The sequence below is a fragment of the Monopterus albus genome, unplaced genomic scaffold, assembly GCF_001952655.1.
Source record: "Monopterus albus unplaced genomic scaffold, M_albus_1.0 scaffold90.1, whole genome shotgun sequence".
Lineage (NCBI taxonomy): Eukaryota > Metazoa > Chordata > Actinopteri > Synbranchiformes > Synbranchidae > Monopterus > Monopterus albus.
Genome location: NW_018127970.1, coordinates 138,801 through 161,190, shown reverse-complemented (window position 1 = coordinate 161,190; position 22,390 = coordinate 138,801). Strand labels below are relative to the sequence as shown.

The 22,390-nt window shown below is 41.6% G+C and overlaps 2 protein-coding genes across 13 annotated transcripts in view; one reads left to right on the top strand and one right to left on the bottom strand.

Moving 5' to 3' along the window:
* The window catches only part of LOC109964609 (SAM and SH3 domain-containing protein 1-like), a 54,208-nt gene that overhangs the window by 19,075 nt on the left and 12,743 nt on the right, over window positions 1-22,390 (top strand). For 6 of the 11 annotated variants that reach the window (XM_020608025.1, XM_020608027.1, XM_020608028.1 and 3 more), the window contains exons 3-20: window positions 5,480-5,608; window positions 6,781-6,831; window positions 7,248-7,297; window positions 8,718-8,789; window positions 8,864-8,904; window positions 9,170-9,256; window positions 9,413-9,525; window positions 9,996-10,097; window positions 11,132-11,264; window positions 11,754-12,145; window positions 13,705-13,779; window positions 13,872-14,006; window positions 14,129-14,267; window positions 14,562-14,731; window positions 14,830-15,036; window positions 15,361-15,511; window positions 16,008-16,136; window positions 20,532-20,737. In XM_020608025.1, the coding sequence (XP_020463681.1) occupies window positions 5,480-5,608; window positions 6,781-6,831; window positions 7,248-7,297; window positions 8,718-8,789; window positions 8,864-8,904; window positions 9,170-9,256; window positions 9,413-9,525; window positions 9,996-10,097; window positions 11,132-11,264; window positions 11,754-12,145; window positions 13,705-13,779; window positions 13,872-14,006; window positions 14,129-14,267; window positions 14,562-14,731; window positions 14,830-15,036; window positions 15,361-15,511; window positions 16,008-16,136; window positions 20,532-20,737 (2,382 nt within the window). Of the gene's footprint in view, window positions 1-2,518; window positions 2,867-5,479; window positions 5,609-6,780; window positions 6,832-7,247; window positions 7,298-8,717; window positions 8,790-8,863; window positions 8,905-9,169; window positions 9,257-9,412; window positions 9,526-9,995; window positions 10,098-11,131; window positions 11,265-11,753; window positions 12,146-13,704; window positions 13,780-13,871; window positions 14,007-14,128; window positions 14,268-14,561; window positions 14,732-14,829; window positions 15,037-15,360; window positions 15,512-16,007; window positions 16,137-20,531; window positions 20,738-22,390 lie in introns of those variants that run through there. The other 5 variants (XM_020608033.1, XM_020608030.1, XM_020608031.1 and 2 more) reach the window with 5 other exon arrangements.
* Window positions 18,455-20,314, bottom strand: ddo (D-aspartate oxidase). 2 transcript variants are annotated; one of them, XM_020608037.1, is made up of 2 exons: window positions 19,964-20,314; window positions 18,455-19,727 (listed from the first exon to the last, which is right to left on the bottom strand). In XM_020608037.1, the coding sequence occupies exons 1-2, from the start codon at window positions 20,065-20,067 to the stop codon at window positions 19,169-19,171; spliced, it is 663 nt and encodes a 220-aa protein (XP_020463693.1). In that variant the 5' UTR covers window positions 20,068-20,314; the 3' UTR covers window positions 18,455-19,168. The 2 variants fall into 2 exon arrangements, with proteins under 2 accessions (XP_020463693.1, XP_020463694.1); XM_020608038.1 differs by having other exon boundaries at window positions 20,181-20,314.

Below are 22,390 nucleotides of genomic sequence, written 5' to 3'. Positions count from 1 at the left end.
GGGTGCAGTGACTGTGGTTTGCAAAAAACACAGTGGACCAACACCAGCAGATGACATTGCACCCCAAACCATCACAGACTGTGGAAACTTAACACTGGACTTCAAACAACTTGGGCTATGAGCTTCTCTACCCTTCCTCCAGACTCTAGGACCTTGGTTTCCAAATGAAATACAAAACTTGCTCTCATCTGAAAAGAGGACTTTGGACCACTGGGCAACAGTCCAGTTCTTCTTCTCCTTAGCCCAGCTAAGACACCTCTGCCGTTGTCTGTGGTTCAGGAGTGGCTTGACAAGAGGAATACGACAACTGTAGCCGAATTCCCTGACACGTCGGTGTGTGTGGTGGCCCTTGATGCCTTGACCCCAGCCTCAGTCCATTCCTTGTGAAGTTCACCCAAATTCTTGAATCGATTTTGCTTGACAAGCCTCTCAAGGCTGCGGTTCTCTCTGTTGGTTGTGCATCTTTTTCCTACCACTCAACTTTCTGTTAGCATGCTTGGATACAGCACTCTGTGAACAGCCAGCTTCTTTGGCAATGAATGTTTGTCGCTTACCCTCCTTGTGACGGGTGTTGATGATTGTCTTCTGGACAACTGCCAGATCAGCAGTCTTCCCCATGATTGTGTAGCCTAGTGAACCAAGCAGTGACCATTTTGAAGGCTCAGGACACCTTTGCAGGTGTTTTGAGTTGACTAGCTGAGTGACATGTCACCATATTCTTTATTTATTGAGATAGTGATTTGGTGGGTTTTTGTTAAATGTGAGCAAAATCATCACAATTAAAAGACCCAACGGCTTAAACTACTTCAGTCTGTGTGTACTGAATGTATATAATACACGAGTTTCACTATTTGAGTTGAATTACTGAAATAAATGGACTTTTCCATGACATTCTAATTTATTGAGCTGCACCTGTATGTGCAGGTTAAAGTGACATAGTAGTAGGCGGTGGCTGTGGCTCAGGAGATAGAGCACAAGGTCCTCTCTTAACTGGAGGGTTGGTGGTTCGGTTCCTGGCTTCTTCAGTCCACATTTCAAAGTGTCCTTGAGCAAGACACTGACCCCCTTGTTGCTTCCGGTGATATCATTGGTTTGTGTGTGTGAATGGGGAAATAGTGTGCTTCAACGTGTAGAACTGATCTTTTCAGAATAGTCTGTTGCTATCAGAAATTTTCCATGTCATGTGATACTTTGGCAACTGATATGCACTAGTTGTTCCACATATGCCTGAATTGTCTCCCTCTCTTGAGCACAGAGTGATCTCTGCAGGGATCAAAGCTCAGATGAGTGCTCAGACACTCTATTGGCACAGACAAAATCAAGGGACTTGATAGTGAAAGTAAAGAGCTACCTGACAGGCAGGAGTGGGCTCCAGCTCCCCCTGTGCTTTGAGCTGATGAGCAGCCCGCTGCTGTGTAGCCAAGCGTAAAACTGCCCTTTCTAGCACGAGCTGCCTCGGCCCTTTGGCACAGCAGAACGTAGCCCTCCACCATCTCCACCATCCATCTGGAGCTCAGTGTACTCTGCAGCCTCCTGCTGCAGATCTGACACTGGTGTAGTTACCTCTGGAGTCAGTTACTAAAGATGAAGATTAGAGGCAGGAGGCTCACATCTATACAAAGAGGGTTATTTCTCAGCACAGTTAATCTGACTGTGTAAGACTACAAGCAAACAAGGTCATCTCCCTGGTAGTTCCTTAATGCCTTGAGGATTTGTAAAGATGTCTTTGTTACCATATGTTACCATACAGCAGTGAGTAGAGCAGGAAAATCTCATTGTTGCTTCTAATACAAGGTTCTGTGGAATTTTGATAGCATTTAGTACTATCACTAAGGACGTTTCTAAATACATTAAGAATTTCTCATCACTTTTTTCTTTCTTTCTTTGTTCTTCCCTTTCTTGGGCATGTTTATTATATAGCTGATAGTTTACTGCAAAGGCAAACTGCACACACTAAAGGCTTTGGGAAATTTAATACATGAGGCTTTTAACTAAAGCATGTGATTATTGTCAGCCCTCTATTAATGACACCTTTACCAACTAGCTGAAAGATGTTGATTTAGAGTTATTTGCTGCCACCTGCTGGTTCTTAGGCAGTCTTCAGATGTAAGTTCAACATCCAGACATTTGTTTGGATAAGGTTATTTCTTTGTAAGATTGTTTTTTTGTTGTTGCATTGTCGTTTGTATTCTGTGAGGTACAGTAGGTGTTGAATGGAGCAAGCCTACATGTCAGCTAAAGTGTAAACTCGAAGCCCTCACCAATACACAGTGCAGTTTTGTGAGAAACGTGTAAAAATAGCTTCTTTTAACAAGAAAACACCACAGGGTCTCTAAGTTATTCATTCATTAAAACATAATTGATCAAATAAAATGTGCAAAGTCATTATATGTACTTGCAGAGTAATATAAAACTGCAGTTAGAGAGAAACCTCCAAATCAGCAGAGGGAGGCATAATAACATGTTTTTGGCTTGTCTTATAAAGCCGGTATTAGCCTGACACATGGCTTTAACCCTCCTGCAGACATAAACATGTAGGCTCACTCTCACACACTTAGACTGAGGTGGTGGTTTATTTGAACATGTGAGTCATCCAGTCCCTGTGGGCTGCAGCTGGAGAGAGCAGAGCGCTCCACCCAGCACCACCAGCATCATGTGTAGCTACAACTCCCCCAACCTCCACTCAGCCAAACTACCTCTGATTTATGCATGCCGGATACCCCTCCCCTTCACTTCACAACCTATTGTCCACTCACTGAACTGAGTAAAGTTTCAAAACGAAGGCTTTCGCTTACAGCAGTGTGGAGGAACTGAGAAGGCAGCTTGTGCTGGGTAGCTACAGTTGGCAGACAGATCCCTGTTTGTGGTGAGTGTATTTATGCACTGGAATGTGGTCCTCTGGTTAGAGAGCTCATAGTTTAGTGTGGATTCATTGGTGAAAAATTCAGTTTATATATATATATATGTAGATAATATATAGCCAAGTTTGAAAAGATAACGTTAAGCTTTTCCTGTGAACCAGCTGATTTAGTCGGTTAATGAAGATGTTAATTTAGTAGAAAATGCTTGAAGAGCTTGTTCTCACATAGTCTGTTGAAACATCGCTTAATCTGTTTAACACATTTACTGTACAATAGATGTTCATGGGTTAATCAGCAATGTTTACAGTATGAGATTCTGTGCTGAACTAAACCTGTACATTGACATTTGATTTAAATTAAGTGGCTGAGTTGACTGACGTGTGTTTGACATGGCATAGTATTTATTTATTTTTTTACGTGATATGTCATTCAAAAATAAGAACAACAAATGGGATAAATATTTGGTTTTCTAAGCCCTGTTTGGGAAAAAATGCTTTTCTGCTACATCAGTGCATATGTGGTGTTCTGTGGAATATAGTTTGCATGAAACCAACTGCAGGTCAAAATGGAGTCGACTTAAGGTTTAATTCTATCAGGACACTTATTATCAGAGAAATTGGCATTAATAGAAAACTATGTTCTGAACCCACTGATACTCGTGGTATTCAGAATCAGAATCAGCTTTATTGGCCAGATGTGACGGATACACGAGGAATTTGACTCGGGTACATCGGCTCTCAATGTGCAAACAGTAAACCAGCATAAGGCTGTGTAATATAACAAAATAGCAGTATTAACATCAACAACCAGTGCAAACAATGCAGAAAAAACAGTATAAACAGACAGTAAACAATGTAGACAACAAAGGAATGTTCATTGAAATGAGATAAATAGGGATAAAAACAGAGTATTTAAAACTAGAGACCTGTATGACTCTTTATAATCTGTACAATGTATATATACACAGGTATTGATGTCTGACTCCAGAGCTTCCTACTACACTTATGGCTCAAAGCAGGATAAAGTGATACAAAGCATTTTCTGATAATTTGTGACCCAGGGTGCTTATCGGAGAAGTGAGACAGGATAGAGGAACTGTAACACTCATTAGACACTTTGGGCCCTGAGGGCACATGGATCTTTTGTCTGCTTGTTGGATGCTCAGTGCCTGAGAAATGTGACACCAGGTTCTCCTTTTTAAGTCTCTGTGGTTGATGTCTCGTGCTGCAGTTTTATCTTAGAGACCATTAATTTGAAAACGGAGAGAAATGTGAAGCACACTGGAATATTTTCCCTAAACTCCCATTCTCCAAGAATTTTTGGCACGATTATGAAATTCCATATTGTGTATTTGATTTCACATTCAGTCAGTTGTTTTGTATATGCCTGAGCTGTGTTTACATTCAGTGTGACAGGGATGTATACGAGCAGCGTGTTTAATTAACACTCAGGGCGATGCAGTATCATGTGACTGTCACAATAGGCTGTTTATGTGAATCAGTGGCAGTCTGAGGCAGAAGAGTGGCACAGTGCAGAGCTTCTCAGTTGGCTGTAGCCTCGTTTATTGAACGTATGAAAAGCAGCAGCCAGATTTTCAGGCCATTTTTGACCCCGGGGCATGTCATTCACTAAATGAATGGCCTCCTTTTCTGGACAGTTGAGTCAGTCACAGTCTATCATGCCACAAAACAAGTGAACCCACAGTAATACTCCTCACTGCAGAGGACTGTTTTCAGTGGGCACATTTGCATTCCTTCAGGGTATGGCATGGTTGAAGCTTAATAACAACAATAATAATAGTAATAATAATGCGTGAAACAGTTTATGGACTTACTGATGGCTAGTACAGCAGATCCTACACAGCTTGTGTTTGTCTTGTTTTAATTCATGACTAGGTGTGGTCTTCTTAGAATTTGTTTCCTCCATAATGCATTTTACTATTGAAAAATAGTTTCACAGTATATTAATATAATAATTTTGAGAACATAAATACTTGGAGAGATGGGGCTACAGGTTTATTTTAGTCTAGAATTAGGTTTTTTATTCCTTGACAAGGAAACTAGCCCCATGTGTTAATTCTGGTCCCAGCAGTCATAAAACTCAGCAAAAATTCTCACACATGATTATCTGTCATTAACCTTCTTTCCACATGGCAAAAGGCACATAACATGGCATCATTAAAGGAAACTAAAAGGGTTACATCCAGGAGAGGCTCATCTGACTGAGTACTTAATGTGATTAATGATAGATTGAACTGTGGCCTCTTGAGCAAGTCCCAGTGACTGTAGGAGAGCTGAGTGAACGTCGTGTCACTGCGTTTCCTCTGGCCAGGGGGTCAGGTCTGAGGAGGTGAGGTCTGTGGGCAGGAAGACAACAAGCTGGTGAAGACAGAGGCAATATCACAGCTGGATGTCTGTGATGCTTTTACACCCCTTGTGCTTTATCTCTGTTTCCTGGTTGTTTGTCAAGCTGGTGACAGTACTAAAGCTTAAAACAATGGCTTATCGTGACAGTGGTCCTTGTTTATAGAGTGTCTGCAGTTCAACCTCTGTAGGTGTTAGTTTCCTCTTCTGGTATGTGCTCATATCTGTGTGAGTGTTTGCCTTTATCTCTTGCAGGATGGCTCAGTGGGGAACCTTGATGACCTGGCTCAAGAGTACTCTCAGTATTACGGCACCTCTCTCAGTGAAGTCTGTGAAAGGATGGAGGAGCTACGAAAACGCAAAGTAGTGCAAGACACAGAGATGGTAAACAGCCTTATCAGTCATTTTTTGATGAACCAAGGTCAAAAAAATCTAATACTTCAGCACTAAATATTGGGGTTGTTTCTGCTGCAGTTTTAAATGTGTATTTGCTTTTTGTAGAAAGTTAAATGAAGAATATCAGTATCACTATCATATCCATTTACCATTAAGTTACAGCGCTTAAGTGATTAGCTTAACTGTCAGAAGATGATAAACTCTGTCTCCCTGCACCTCTGAAACGCTCTAACACCTTACAATACCAATTGCAGTAGTAGTTTCCCCCTGTTTCTAGTCTTTATGCTAAACTAAGCTAACCAGCTGATTGCTGTAGGTACATATTTAGCATAATGGTATGCACTTTGTCACCTAAATCTCATCAAGAAGGCCTGAAATGTCAAATTATTTTTTTAACTGCTGTCTACTATGACTGTGTTACATGCTGCTGTGTTGTTAACGTTGACTGTATATAAAAACTGGGCAAACCCACTGTGACATTACCCATTAGTTTTCTGAAAAGCAATTTTGAAGCTCAAGTCTGGCTGTCGCATATTGGTAGAGCTTCACTCCACCTGAAAGGTCTAGGCAGCTAGCAGCTAGCTACCTATGGCGGGACCTTCCCACCTAGCACTCAATGTGGCCGTGCCCTTAATTATGCATAACTTTTAGTCTCGGTATAATTTAAACAGGTAAGTTTTTAAAAAAATTCACCCCCTATACAGTTGCCATGGAAAGGGAAATTAGCTATAGAGACAAACTGTTTTTTTTTCCAGGCTGTAAAAGTTTATTTCTGCTGTAAAGTTGGACATTTTAACATGGGAGTCTTTGGGGATCGAGTCCCTTTTGGAGCCTGCCTCAAGTGGCCATTCAAGGAACTGCAGGTTTTGGCACTTCTGCAATGGTTTCATTTCTCAGCCTCGAATGTTGTCGCTGCATTGTTGAATATCTGAATAGCTGTTTCTAAGTCAGAAATGTCAAAAGTTGCATTTAAATAATCTCTATATTTTAATGTTAAAATATTTACTCAATCGCCTTATGCAACCAATGGCACACAACGGTTAACAGATGTTATTCTGTAATGTAGACTCAGCAATTCAGTCAGCTGAATATTATTTCTATTTCTGTGTTATGATGACACTATAATTTACTCCTCCGCTTCCCCTGCCTGTGTGTTTCAGGGAAAGGTTGACTCAGTGGCCACATCAGTTCAGCTCCGCTCTCAGCTCCAGGTGAGTGTCCAGCTCTCTGTGTGTGTGTCAGGCCCTGGAAGACGGCAACTTCCTTCTCTGTGCGTCAGCAGAGGGGCTGATAAGAGCCCAAAGAATTGCTTTGTCATGGTTATCCAGAGCAAAACCCAAGCAAAAAACTAAAAAGTAACATTGGACTGACTGTGACACAGACAGCCTTGAGTCTGTCCTTGAATGTTAGAGAAGAGGTCCTAAAATATGGTAAAATGTCACTAGTGGGATATGTGAGCTATCTTGCATTCACAAGATTAGTATTTTAAAAGTGCAACAAATTACAAATAAATGAATATCTGAAATTCTTCTTTTGTGATCTTTAAACGTGACCTTAATAAACAGTTCACTAAACTGAAGCATTGCCTCTATATGTATTTATATTTACACTTGTTCTTCTCCTTAAGGAATCCCTTGGACTCAGCAGCACCACATCGACTCCAGAAACAGAAAGAAGGTAAAAACAATGCTACTTTGAAGCATCTGTAAGAGCAGGTACATGTGATTCTAGAGATGACTCTAAGTAGCAATAAATACTATAATAGATAATAATAAATATGACTGGAAATATTGTTTTGGCCCGATAATGTATAGTGTTGAGGCTTTACAGACTACATACTGTAGTTCATTTAAGTCCAGTCCACTTTTGTAAGCTTGATATCATATCGTATATTATCTCCATGTCACCCTTTGCTTCCTGGTGCCCCAGTCAGAGTATGAAGCATTTCTGTGTCGCTTCGAAACTTCCTTCCCTCTATTGTCCTTTTTTAAGAATTTCAAAGATTAGTCAAGATTAAGATGAAAGGATTTCTGTGATGATGACTAATGATGAAGCACAATAATTCACTTTTCTAAAGAACAAGTTATGCAGTATCAGTATTTTAAGGATTTAATAATCATTGTGTATAGAGCTGTATTCAGTAACACAACAGGCAGAGCTCCTCCTTCAAGGTGTGTGTTCAAAAAGGACTCGCACGACACTTACAGCGCCCCCTAGTGGGCCGGTGTTTAGTGCTGGAGAAGCCGATGCTAGTCTCAGTAACAATACCACCATTATTTTTACAGTAACGTTTCTGAGCTTTTACTTTTTAAATTGATATCTGATATGTTTAAATTTGTCTTTTCTTTGTATATTTTACTTTTTTTTAAATATTTTCTAAATGAAGTTGTAGTGAGCACACATTTTTAAGTTTTATATTGGAACGGTTTTTTGTTCATATCATACGGTGCCTGGAAGGTCTTAATGTCATTATTTACTGTGGTAAATGGGAGCATGTGAAGCCCTTTGAGTTCGTCACTATGCGTCCCATAGAGTTTTCTGTGAACTTGAATGACTAACATGTAAAAAAAAAAAAACAGTATTGGGATATGATTCAGTTAATTAAAAACATGCACAGAAATTAAAATGTTGTTCATGTATTTGTGGTCAGGAAGGAGCCTCTGTTCTTTCTGCTGTAGACAGTATGATAATATGTGATGAGATGTCACAAACAAGCAGTATACTGTAGGTCTAATCTGTTTGCAAACTGATACACTCGGTCAATACCAGTAGCAGTTGTCTGCTGAGAGAGATAACTGTGAAGCAGGCATTTATACACAACAAACATCCAGACAGAAAAAAAGGGATGGGGGGTGAAAGTGTGCAGGGAATGCAGAGGCTGCTGCTGCTGCTGCAGCAAATCCCAGACTGAACATGAAAAAGGATCTATTGTTCCCGCAATGGCCAAAGAGAACTCATCTCTGTTCATCAGCCAAGAGAAGCCAGTGTTTTTCGTCTGTTTTGACTACTTTGATTTGCCTTTACTGTAATGCTAGTGTCATGAGAAACAGTGCACTTTTGTGATTCTTTTTTTATTTGTTTTTTAATCTGACGCAAGTCTGGAGGACAGACATGTTGAGGGAGATGGTGGGATATCAGGGAAAATGAAGAAAATAACTTTGGAAAACAGGTATTATTCTGTTCAGGGCTTTGATTCCCAGTTTGAACTCTGCAAATGAAGTGACTGTGTTGTTTGTCTTTTAGGTTCCCTGTGCACAAATCGAGCTCTGATGATGGATCAGGTGGTAAATACACATTTTATGATTAAATACATCTTAAACCTTATGCTGGTTTATGAAGTAGCATTTAGTTATGCTCTAAGTAGTAATGAAAAGGTAGGGTGAATCTATTTAAATACTAAAAATTGCCTTTATGCTTTTATTTGAGAGTACTGCAAATTAGGGCATAAGTTAATCCTGGTTATTTTTGTAAGTAAATTTAATTTTGTGGCAGTGCTGTTTTCTATTTTTTTCTGTGTATGAAATTAAACTGAGGCACTGTACTGTGTAGGAAAATGGGATGGAAAGAGGAAGAGCAAGTATTTTTGGCAGAATTTTCGAAAATCACAGAAAGGATCGATGCATCAAATTTCAAAAGGTGAGTTAACGCAGAAAAAGGTAAGTGACAAATGTGCCTAAGGATTTCTCAACATATTTTTCTTATCTGACATTCAGATTTATTTTATAGAATGCCAAATTAAAGCAGTCAGTTGTTTAGTTCTGTCTGCTGACATTTCTACTTTCTGCCTGACAGGTGATGATGTTGGTTTTGTGGCTAGTGAAATAACCATGAGTGATGAAGAGCGTATCCAGCTGATGATGATGGTGAAGGAGAATATGATCTCCATAGAGGAAGCCTTGGCACGGGTACGAGGTCATGCTCCACAAGGTTCTTCACTTCATGTGTCGCTGCTGCTGTACTGTGCTGTGAAAGTTCCAGCTGCTGTGTTTTTGTGCTTTTTGCTCGATTGGTAGAGTTTGTTTTGGAAAAGAGATTGTTGTCATGGGTCAAACATCTGGTTGGTGCAAGACCTTAAGGTGTTTGATTTAAAAACAAACAAACAAACAAACGTATTTTCACTCCAGAAAGCAAGTGGGATGTGAAAGGCTTTTCTCTGTGTACAGTATTATGTGAGCATCTTGACAACATTTTAGTGATGTGAAACTAATGCTGATTTTTGAGTATCTATCATTAATAGCCTGATTTAGGCATAAGCATGTTGCTTCAATATATACTGTTATATCCCAGCTGTTAAAAGATAAACACCATCAGTTGGTACCTTATATTAGTATTCTAGTTCTGCACCATGTGCTAACTGGGTCATCTTCTTTTGCAGCTGAAGGAGTTTGAGATACAAAACAGACAGAAATGCACATCCAATCCTACAGAGTGGACCAGTCCCTCCAATCCCACCACAAATGAGTCATTCAGCTGCAACGTAAGTGTGTGAGCTCCCAGTTTGAGAGCATTTGTTTGTTTTTTAATGCTGAATCACTCCTTCGGGCATTGTGTTGTCCATGAGAGAGTGAGTGCTGAGCTGTTGACAGCAGCTCTCTCTTTTTCTCTGTCCCTGTCCTGGCGATGAACCGGGGCCCCTCTAAAGCCCAGCGGCTCAGGGCCCTTTCCCAACTACAGGGTATTGGGCGGACTTCTATTCATTGCTATGAAAGCAGTAACCCTTTATTGTGCTGTAGTGACTGGGTGGATTCAGCATAGGGCCCTGTTATGCACGCCACAGCTCTTTTATGCCTGGGTGGGGTGATTAGGGGGCTCGGGTTCAGGACACATTTTTCAGATGTGTCTAGATGGCCTGACTCTTTGTCCTCTCACTTCCTCTGTCTGAGTGTGGTGCGTGTTACCCCCTCTCTCGTTTCTACTAATCAGCTTTCATTTTCTTTTGACATGTATTTTGGGATGTGCATACGGTGCTTGTTATGACCAGAAGATAAAGTCTCAACAGATGTGACCTGAGTCTTCAGATGCACAGCTGATACAGTATTTTTACAAACCATTACTTTAGACCATGGTTAAGGTGATTTCCAAGCAGCTGAATTTGTTTCCCCACATATAGGTCACACTGCATATGGTACAGCTGTTTGCATGGTCTTCATCATCATCACTGTGGCTTCCTGCCACAATTTTATATTAAGCTGCATGTAGTCTGCACAGCAGACTGCAGATATTATTCTTGCAGTAGCATCTTCAGCACACACGCAGCTTAAATACGTTTTTAATCACAAGAAATGGGGAGACGTTCTTATGATACCTTGAGATATGTGAGCTTACATATCACATCTGAATATAAAGACAGCAAAAGTATCAGTATGAAGTAGTATATCTCTTTGTTTCCAAAATGTTAGACCTTAAAACTGGTGAACAGACTCAGTATTTAATATTTTACCACACCTATAAAGCTATAGGAAGATGAATTGTTTTCTATAAATAAAATTCTCACTGGGTCTCTCCTGCCAGCCTTGTGACCTGTCCGACAATGAACAAGAGGAATCTGTGACGTTCAGGAGACTCCATAAACTGGTCAGCTCAACTCGAAACATGACGAAGAAGCTGATCAGAATTGATGAGACTAAAAGGCCTGGAGCAGAGGGTACTAGAAGCAATATCAGAATTTATCGTATAAAGCCCAAGTGGATTCAATTCTTGAATTGTCGACATTTTTATGTGATGCTACTTAACGATATGTTATTTTTGTTTGTTTGTATGTTGTTGTTTCAGCATGGTTACAAACTCTTTTGTATTGCGAACATGAACCTACCTATGACATGAATACTGTAGCTGATATCTGTTGGAAAAAAATGGGCTAAACATTTTTGAATGTAAATCTAAAATTTACAGAAGGGGGTTTAGGGCCATTGTAAAGGTTTTATGTAAATTCAGGCTTTAATCTTAGAATTATAGTCGTCTCTAAAGTCAGAATCCTGAAAAAAACAGTCAGAATACTGAGTTTGAACTAAAACTTTACTGTGGCCCCAGTCCTCTTCCATAAAAATGAGATGATTTTGTTAGATTTTATTCTGTTTCTGTAACATTTTATTGCGTGTTTAATTGCCTCCATCCTCCTCTTTTATGTGCCCAGAGAGCCTAAACGTAGATGGGCTTCCCTGTGGAGATGCCAGTACCTGCCTGTACTCAGGTGTCCTGAGGGAGCCTGCAGCCTGTTCTGTGAGCTCCCAGGCTTCGGCTCTGCAGGAGCAGCTCACCTACGACAGGGACTGTGACAGCTTGACCACCTCCCCCTCCTTCAGCAGTGATGACACCTGCAGTAGGCAGAAAATCTTCCAGGCCTTTAACAAGTCTAGTGGGAGCCCAGTTCATCAGGAGACGACTATAACAGGGGAGGTGAGGGAGGCTGCTGAAGGCACTGGGTCTAAAATAGAGGTTTGCAGTCATGAAGACCCCAAAATCGCCCACTCACTGACTGATGGAGAGCTCCGACATCGTATGCTGAGCTCACTAACCCACCATGGGGTGAGTACAGAGAGGCCTTTGCATAATGACTCTTGCTTGGCAGTTTTTGCCATTAACACTTCTGTACTCTACAAAATGAATACATCTTTTCACCCCTGATATTAGTGGGTTTGTTATGAGTTAATGTTAGTACTGTCCTTCAGCCTAACAGGTTTTGTTTGGTTTTCTACAGAGTTTAATTTTGAGGTTGAGATAGCAGTAAAACCTCCCCCTAGAAAGCCATCACTTCACTGATGGCCAGACCACATGCCTCAGGATGTCTTTGTTATTGGTTTCAGACAGACGCATACAGTCATGGCCAAAAATATTGGCACCACTGCATTTCTGTCAGATAACGCACCACTTCTCCCAGAAAATTGTTGCAATCACCAATTCTTTGGTATTCTCCTGTTTATTCCTGTTGTTTGCATTGGAACGACATAAAAAAGCAGAGGAAAAAGCCAAATCTGATCCGTTCCACACAAAACTCCAAAAATGGACTGGACAGAATTGTTGACACCTTTTCAACTGTATTTCCAGCATGTGATGCTCCTAATAATTAGGAAGTGAAACTCACCTGTAACAGTCAGCAGATGCTGACAATATAGAAATCACACTTGCAACCAGTTAAAATGGAGGAAACTTGACTCAATCTTTGCGTCGTGTGGACCACACTGAACATGGAGAAAAGAAAGAAAAGCAAAGAGCCGTCTGAGGATTTGAGAACCACAATATTGGAAAAGCCTGGACAATCTTGAGGCTACAAGTCCATCTCCAGAGGTCTGGCTGTTCCTGTGTCCACTGTGCAACATTGTCAAGAAGTTTACAGCTCATGGCGCCGTAGCTGATCTCCCTGGACACTGACGAAAGAGAAAACTAGATGACAGATTGCAACAAAGGATTGTTTGAATGGTGGACAAAGAACCTTGATTAACTTCCAAACAGATTCAATCTGAGCTGCAGGCACAGGGTGCAGCAGGGTGTCAGCTCGCACTATCTGTCGCCATCTGAATGATGAGGGACACTGGTAGGAGACCCAGGGGCCCCCACTGCTGACACAGAAATCTAAAAAAGCCAGTTTGGAGTTTGCCAAAAACTTACCTGAGGAAGCCGCAGTCCTTCTGGGAGGATGTCCTGTGGACAGATGAGACTAAAGTAGAGCTTTCTGGTCGAGCACATCATTCTACTGATTTCAGAAAATGAAATGAGGCCTTGAAAGAACAGAACACAGTCCCTACAGTCAAACACTGTGGAGGTTCACTGATGTTTTGGGGCTGCTCTGCTGCCTCAGACACTGGATGTCTTGACTGTATGACCTTATGAATTCTGGGGCACAATGTCGGACCCAGTGTCAGAAAGCTGGGTCTCCGTCAGAGATCACAACTGGAGCCACTGCAGTGATTTATGTGCCCCATGTTGCAGCTCAGAAATAATCACGTTTCCTCAACAAAAACTCGAGTTGTTAATATGAGTGATGGACAGAACTGTCAGCGCCAACTTCACCCAGATCACTGCTTATGAGTGTCCTGTTTGTTTTGTTTTTTTTGTTTGTTTTTTTTTTGTTTTTGTTTTTTCCACAGAGAGCATGTAGCTTTGGAGGATTTGACCTGACGAACCGCTCAGTGCACGCCATCACCTCTGGCAGTGATAACACTGTATGCAGTTGTCATTCCTCTGGAATTCTCCACACACTAAGTCAGAAAATATGGTTAAACTTGTCTGTTGGTTTTTTTTGTATGTAAATTAGAACAAAGGTGGCGATGGTGCTGTGAGAGACACTGCTTCACCATCACGTATTTCCTTGGGCAAAAAAGTCAAGTCTGTGACGGAAACGATGAGAAAACACATATCCAAGAGATACCAGTGTTCTGCATCTGAACAGGTACAGCATTCACAGTTAGTATAGTTGGAGTACAAAAGCATCGGTCAGTGTTACTCTTATAGATTATGCATGTAGACAGTGTTGTCAGCATTGTCAAGTGTAGGTAATAAGTGTTTCTTCTGTTTCAGTCAAACCCAGACTGGATGTCCAGCTGCCCTCACACACCTCAGACAGACGCTGAGTCTTTGGAGAAACCCAAACTGAAGCTAGGAGGGTCTGTGGAAAGCCTGAGGAGCTCCCTCAGTGGACAAAGCTCCATGAGTAAGTCTGTGTGTTTACTGCATGCGTGTGTCAGATCTGACTGTACTTGCAAATAATTCTCAGAATTTGTTTTCACTTGGCCTTGGAACACCAGATGTGTGGGATTTATCTGACAAAAGTTTCAAGGACATTAAACTGCCTTTCAGACTAAACTTCCTGTTCTCACTGTATTTTGTTTGTGTAGAAAACTTGTGACATCTTGCATTTCAGTCAGATCGAAAGAAATATATATATATAATATGACAGACCGGTGGAAGTGGTCTTGCAGCAGCTCATCCTTTGTGGTTTGTGTAGGCGGTCAGACAGTGGGCACCACTGACTCCTCCAACAGCAACAGAGAAAGTGTAAAGTCTGAGGACGGGGAAGAGGATGAGCTGCCTTACCACGGGCCCTTCTGTGGACGTGCTCTCGTTCATACCGACTTCACCCCCAGTCCCTATGACACAGACTCTCTCAGACTGAAGGTAGAACCGCTGTAACACTACAGTAAATCACGTATAAATACGTAGAGGTGATTCAGTACTTTTTAAGGTGCTCAAGCCTCGCTGGTCTCGTTTTTCAGAGTGGAGACGTCATCGATATCATTAGTAAACCCCCAATGGGTACATGGATGGGGATGCTCAACGGTAAAGTCGGCACCTTCAAGTTCATTTATGTGGATGTCCTGAATGAAGAGGAGGTGAAGCCCAAAAAGACACGGAGGAGGAGGAAGGCCCGGCAGCCCAAACCCACCTCTGTGGAGGAGCTCCTTGATCGCATCAACCTCAAAGTAACAATCTCATAACATGAGGGCGCATTTTATTTGGCTCAAACAAAGATTAAGAATCTCATAGTTCTAGTCTTATTGTACTGTACACTCAGTAAGGGAACAAACAAGTGTTTCCCAAAATGTATCATTTCTACTTTTTTATTTGGGGAAAAAAATGAATTTTTGAAGTTACAGCTGGGTTTGGAATCTTGTATCATATCTCAACAGCTCAAAATACCTTTGAGCTGTTCTAAATATATCCAAACTGTTCAAGGTTACATTAAATCCTCCTCCAGATTTTTTAGATCTATTTGTGAAACATCTACACACCTCACCTCTCCACAGGAGCATCTTCCCACGTTCCTCTTTAACGGCTATGAGGATCTGGACACGTTCAAGTTGCTGGAGGAGGAGGACCTAGATGAGCTGAACATCAGAGACCTCCAGCACAGAGCTGTGCTGCTCACCGCTGTGGAGCTGCTACAGGAGTATGACGGTGGGTCAGGTAACCAGCAGGGTGTGTTACCTCACTAGAAACACAGAAAAGGATAGACTACATAAAATCCTGGGCCACATTAGGATGCATTCCATACAGTATACTGCATTGCTTACTGTGTATCTGTGATATACATGTGAAGGCGAAGGAAGCTGTTTTTCTGTCAGTGCAGGTGTTTTATTTGACAAACATGAGGCTCCTTCTTTGGAACATTGTGCAACATACAGTAGTTGACCCCCTTATGACTTTCTTACAAAAGAAGCCTCTTTGTAACTTTGCTCCTTCAAAATCTGCAGTTTAAACATATTTGACCCACCTTTACAGTATTTGTACTTGTGATTAACTTAATTCCATTCTTTAATTTGAACGAGTCTGTTACCATGTTTATCCCGGCGATCTTCAAAAGCAAAGCAATGTGTTTTTTTTTTGTTTTTTTTTATTAAGATCTTAAGTTGTGAGTGTCTGTGTCTGCCTCTGGTGGTGTTGTGCCTTGCAGGAAGCAGCGACCCAGAGAGAAGCAGTCAGTCTGGCTCGCAGGAGAAGCTGCTCCTGGACAGGTGTAGCCTCTTAGACGACTCCCCGCGGGACTCAGGCTGCTACGAGGGCAATGAGAACCTGGAGAACGGTAATGACAGCCTGAGTCTCCTGTGAGCACTGTCCTCCTCCTCTGCCTGAGTCTTCACTAGGACTCATGTGGTCCTTGGTCTTTTTTTTTTTGACGCTCAAGCATTCCAAGCCACCAACTTCAGTTTCCATGCGCTTCTGGAAAAACTCCTGCTTTTGTCACGTTACTTCTGGTGTGGTTTTTGTTCTCCTAAGCATCTTCTTCTTTGAGTCATACTTCTCTTTCTGCATCATTGACTCGAACTGTTTTGCTGTCACTGTTTTGTCTGTTCACTGCTTGGGAGTTGATGTTACTTGCCTTTCTTTACAAGCATTATATTCTCAGTATAATATAAAAACGGAGAAGAGATAACACAAGCTTCTCTGTTACAGTGGGACTACTAGGTTCACTTATCATGTTTCTGCAGTTTTGACCTCTAACAAACATTTCTCTCACACGTGAACAGTTATGTGGAGCAGCTTGTGGGTCTTCTGCAGAATTGTGTGGTGGTTTTGCATTTGCTGAAAATGGTGACTGTTGAAGCGATGTGTGATTAGAGTGTTAAAACCAACACGATTTAAAAAGTTACACAGTACACATTAACTGTGAACACATGCTGTGTTCATAGCTATATTATTCTGTGGATTGGCTCGCCTCTAAAACTTACCAATATGCAGAGAGTAAATAAAGGCTTTTGTGAACGTGTAAAGGTCGCGTAGTTGGACAAAGATGTCTCGTCAGCCACACTTGTATAGTGTATTTCTCTCAAGATTTTGCTGTTTGTGTATTTTTTTTTTGTCGAGTAAAATATAAGGTTGCACAGTATTTTATCATGTGCCTGAAAACTGAATACCTGTTAAAATATTTGCTAAATATTGTTATAATTGTTTAAATATACAATTCTGTATAATTGTAAATGCACTAAAATGAACCTTAATACAGTTTTTTTTTTTTTTTTTTTAACGGTTAAACCAGGTGAAAGCACTTCTGACCGGAGTGCTGCAGGTTTAGGGTCTGCAGTGTTTTTCGATGTGCTTCTGTCCTGGTTGAGTGTGAGGAATAAATGACTCCATGCTTTACCAGACTTGTCTGCTTGCTTCTTTTCTTTCATTCATTTTAGCGCTCATTTACAGTTTGTTTTGAACCTTTCTTTTCCCTTGGACACCCTTTCGCATCAGCTTTTCCTGTTGCTGTGTTTAAGTTGAATACTACAACTGACTGGCATCTGCATGATCCACACACACTGCACTTGTTTATTTCAGGAAAGGACAAAAGGACTTCTTCATCCATGAGCAGGTCCTCCTCTGGTTTTGAGTCGAGCCACGTCCCGTCCCCAGGGCGCCCTGCTCTCCCTCTGACCAGAACCAGACCCAGTCAGACATCACTCCGAAATGAACCACAACGCCAGCCCTGTGTCTTACCGTCACTAGGACCTAAGAACAGCTTAAGTCGCATGAGCTCCAAAAGAGGTCATCTTCCCAGTGGAGCCATGTCTAGGAGCCAGAGCTGCATGGAGCTAGAACAACACCCACCACTGAGGCTGCTGAGGCCCTGCGTCTCTCTGAGAAGCCTCCTCAAAGAGCAGAATAGAGGACTCATCCGACCTAAAGACTTGACCCTGAACCCCAGTGCTGAGATTGAAGAAAACTCTCAGCATGCAATAAATCCTCAAAAACACTGTGGGGTCGTGTTTTCACCCTCCCGATGTTCAACCACATCATATGATGCTGTGTGTTGCACAAGCAAAGTGTCTGAAGCACCACAAAGCTCACACCTCGAGCTGCCCCCCACAGTGCCGGTGGGAAGGGCCCATCATCCCCTAACTACACCTTCCTCACCAGACGCGCTCAGAGAGCCTTTACTAACAGAAACGGTCTGTGTGTACAACTATATAGACCACATCTCTTCAGGGGATAGGAGTCACCGCTCGATTTCAGCCACTTCGGAAGCCCGTCGGCTGAAAGCTAAAAGAAATATGAACACATCCACAACCTCTGGAAGAAAGACTCCAGCTGCAGGGTATTAAATCTCAAAACAGACCTTCTGAAAAGTTATTGGCTCCAGAAGTGTCACAGAGGTTAATTGTTGCTGTTCAATTCAGTTACTTTTTTCCAGGATGTTTGAAATACTTTTTTTTCCCCCCCATATAATCTAAGCTTTCTGCAAATGTAACTGAATTATGAGAACTGACCTGGCTATTTAAATGCCTTTCAAATGGTTTTTAAGCGTGTATATAGTGAACGTGGGCTCTTACTGTCTCACAGAATGCATTTTGAAATGTCAATGGAGGAAAAGCACAGACATACTGTACATGCTCAAGTGACTGATGGCTGAGTTTAGCTACTTCTGCTTCAGGGTCCTGATATTGTACATAGTTGTACTGCTTCTGGTACATTAGTAATACCTGTGCTTTTTGTACTGGGGCAAGTTAAAATCAGCTGTGACAAAGTTTTAGCAAAACCAAAATGATTGCAAATAGTGCTTTGTTACTTCAGAACATGTGTTGCTAATCAATCTGCAGTGTGACAGGAATGATGAAGCACACAGGTACAACCGACACACTGAAAATTGTTCATTTCAGTTTAGTTTTTAATCACAAATTTGAAATGTACAGTATTTTATGTCCAGTTTTTGTTCGTTAATTAATAAAGGTTTCTTTATATATACACAGTACAACAGTAAATTCTAGCATGGCTGTTAATCACCCTTCTAATTTTTTCAATAAACTAAGGTTTCTTTAAAAATACAGCACTTAACTTCTGACAGTAGGCATCTGTACTCAAAGGCAACTGCTGGTGGTACCAAACACTGGAAACATTGTCTTGTAAACAGTCCCAAAATGTTGGTACAGTAGTAACTAAAGCGCCATTAAATGTATTATTTTTCCATAAAACATTTCTAAAAGCTTGTATAGATTCTGAAGTTACTAATGCATTTTAATATATTTTGATTTATTGACATCTGTCAATGATTTACATCTCTGCAACTCTGTCTTACTATGTCAAGGCTAGTGTTATTTGCAACAAGTACAATCTGGATTTAGTGTCAGATGCTCACAGTTTAGCCTCCAGCAGCATTTCATTAAGGCACTGCCTGACCAGCCCTACTGCATCCAGTGCGGTACCCCAGGCGAGCGTAACTCCGCAGCTCCCGTGACCGTAGTTGTGGACTACAGGCACCCTGCAGCCCTGCAGGTGTACTAGCACCCTCTCCACCCTCGGGTTCTTCCTGTTGGGCCTCAGACCGACCCACTCACTGAGAACTTTGGCTTTGCTGAGTGACGGCTCCAGCCTGCTGCACCGCTCCATGATGCTCCTTGTATCTTCTTCATCCACCTGTAGCCGCCAGTCTCCCTCCTGTCTCGTGCCGCCTACAGTGACGCTGTGTATGCCAGGGTAGATGTAGGCCTTCCCATCTCCATCTCTGATGAAGTGCTGCAGCCAGGGCGCCTCCACCTTGAGGACCTGACCCCGGACTGGGTACACTTGGGTGTCACCCACCAGATTTTTGGATCCCAAGCCAGAGCAGTTGACAATGATATCATAGCTGCTGCTTAATTCCTCAAGACTGTTGACTTTCCTCTGTTTCACTTCACCTCCAGCTTTTATAAACCTTCAGGAAAGAGGTAATGATAACAGTTGATATGCAATATAAGAGTTTTATAGTGATGATGAGTAATGATATATGGAAAACTTTCAGTACACTCCAGAATGGATTTAAATCCCCCTTTAGTAGAACCTTGGTTTTGGAATTAACCATTTTAAGAAGAAAATAATACCCAACACATAGCTTATATCCAAAATGTGAATAAACAATTTGACATGACCCTGAAGAAGCCGAGGACAGACCTGTTCTCGAGCCATGGCAGGTAGCTTGAACATTCACATTTTATGGTAGTGAACGCCTGGCCAAACTTGTGCTGTGGAAACCGTTTTAGTTCACAGTCAGTCATAAGTCGGAAGCCGATCACCAACTCTGACCAGAAGGGCAACTTGTCAACCGGAACTTCCTTGAAAATTTGCCAACTTTTAAAAAAACAAACAACACATCTAGTTTAATAGTTACCTGGCTGAGTAATCACCACATTTGTACATAACAACTGTTACCCAGAGCTCAGTATTACTCCAGCTTCAGGTGAGTGTTGTGATTGAGCAATGGCCAACAGGTGATCAAAGCTGTCCTTGAACCAACGTCTCTGTCTTTCCAAGGGAATATCTGAAAAAGAAATATGGTGAAAATCAGTCATGTTCAACATGCAAAACATATGGCTTCGTACTGTATGTATAGAAATGGTGGTGGTGGTGGATGACGAGCTTGGGAACTTAAAATGACTTGGTAAAATTGCACTGGCTGCTTAACATGTTTTGTAGTCAGTAAACACAGTTAATGTAATTTAAATTTTTATCTTTTTTTAAGATATTGTTGCTACCTGGAAACTCGACAGCAAGCAGGATCCCAGCAGCGCCATCACTGGTGGTGTTCGGGCTGAACTTGTCGGCCAGCAGAGTAACAGAGCACATGGGAAGCGCCTCAGCGATGCAGACAGCAGTGGAGAAGCCGACCACTCCAGCTCCCACCACCACAACTCTGGCCTTTTTCATCCTGGACAGGCCAAACTAGAGGTAAAGACTTGTGTCAAATACTGTTTTACTGCTGCAAGGCAATCTTGTTATAAAAACATTTTCACGACTGGTAGGTTTACCTAACAGCTTAACTGACTGCACAGTGACAAGTATAAGAGACTTAACAAGCTGGTTCTGTCTTGGGTGCCCTCTGGATTCCATCGAGGAGATGGCGGACAGAAGGATGCTGGCAAAACTAACATCCATCATGCATGACCCCTCCCATCCAATGCACCACACAGTGGAGGCTCTGAACAGTTCCTTTAGTACAAGACTATTACATCCCCAGTGCAAGAAGGAGTGTTACCGTAGGTCATTCCTCTCCACAGCTATCAGACTGTACAATACATCACTGCAGTGATAAGTTAGGTGAAAGTATGAGGGACTATGCAATAGTCAACTGAGGTACAATCCTCAAATCCTGGGGGTAAAATGCATTGTAAATATGCACATGTGTAAAATCTTGTCCTCAATTTCTCTCGAATACTTTATATTGTCTTGTTTTAGGTATTTTTGAGTAGTTTTTCAGAGCCTCATGGCTGAAATACAGGCATTTCCCCCATTGCGGGATGTTAGGTAATTTCTTAGTCAGTTATTGATTAGATACTTGTTGTATAGGAATGTTTAAGTGTAGCCAGGATGTCTAGCTCAGGCTGTTAAATGCTCAGTTCATTGTCATGAGTTCTGCAGGCTGCATCTAGGCCAAGGTCAACTAGATTGAAGAGTCTGCAGGCAGGATGAATATTGTTATTAGCATGATATGTTCAGCCGTAATCTTAATCATAATATCTTCCGAGGCTTACTGTTCGGACATGTCCCTGAATGTCCTGTATGTTTTTAGCTACACACCACATGATCAACACTCACACACACATTGATTCTCTCCATGTTTTGACTACTGCTACGGCCAGCTGTGAAGCTGGCATATCAGGTGACGTCACGGTTTGACGTGCCTGTGTAGAATGGGGTTAGCCCAAACCAGATAAATTGTATAGAGATCTTGGGTTCAGGGTCTTTTATCCTCCATGCTGCCTGCGCGCAGGTTTGGGGGTGGAAGATGCCTGAGACTGTAGCAGTGAGGAAAAGACAAGAGGCAGAGATGGAGGTAGCAGAGATGAGGAGTAATGAGCACATCAGAGGGACAGCTCAGGTCGGCTGTTTGGGGACAAGGTCAGAGAGGCCAGATTGAGATGGTTTGGACATGTGCAGAGGAGGGATAGCGGTTATACTGGTAGGATGTTGGAGATGGAGCTGCCAGGCAAGAGGTCAAGAGGAAGGCCAAAGAGGAGATATATGGATGTACTAAAAGAGGACATGACGTTAGTTGGGGCGAGAGTAGAGGATGCCGAGAACAGAGTTACTGTAGGTGGAAACAGATGATTTCCTGTGGCGACCCCTAACGAGAACAGCCGAAAGAAGAAGAAGAAGAAGATTTTAATTGTAAAATTGTAAAGTTCAAAGTGTTTATCATATCAGAATCAGTCAGAATCAGAATATGCGCAATAAAGAAACAATTACGTTTCCTTGTACAATGAAATTATTCCTTTGCCTTCCATTATGAATGCTGTTAAAAGTTAGAAAAAAGTAAAAACAATAAGATACTGTATACATATATATATATATATATATATATATACAAAGAAAACATCATTG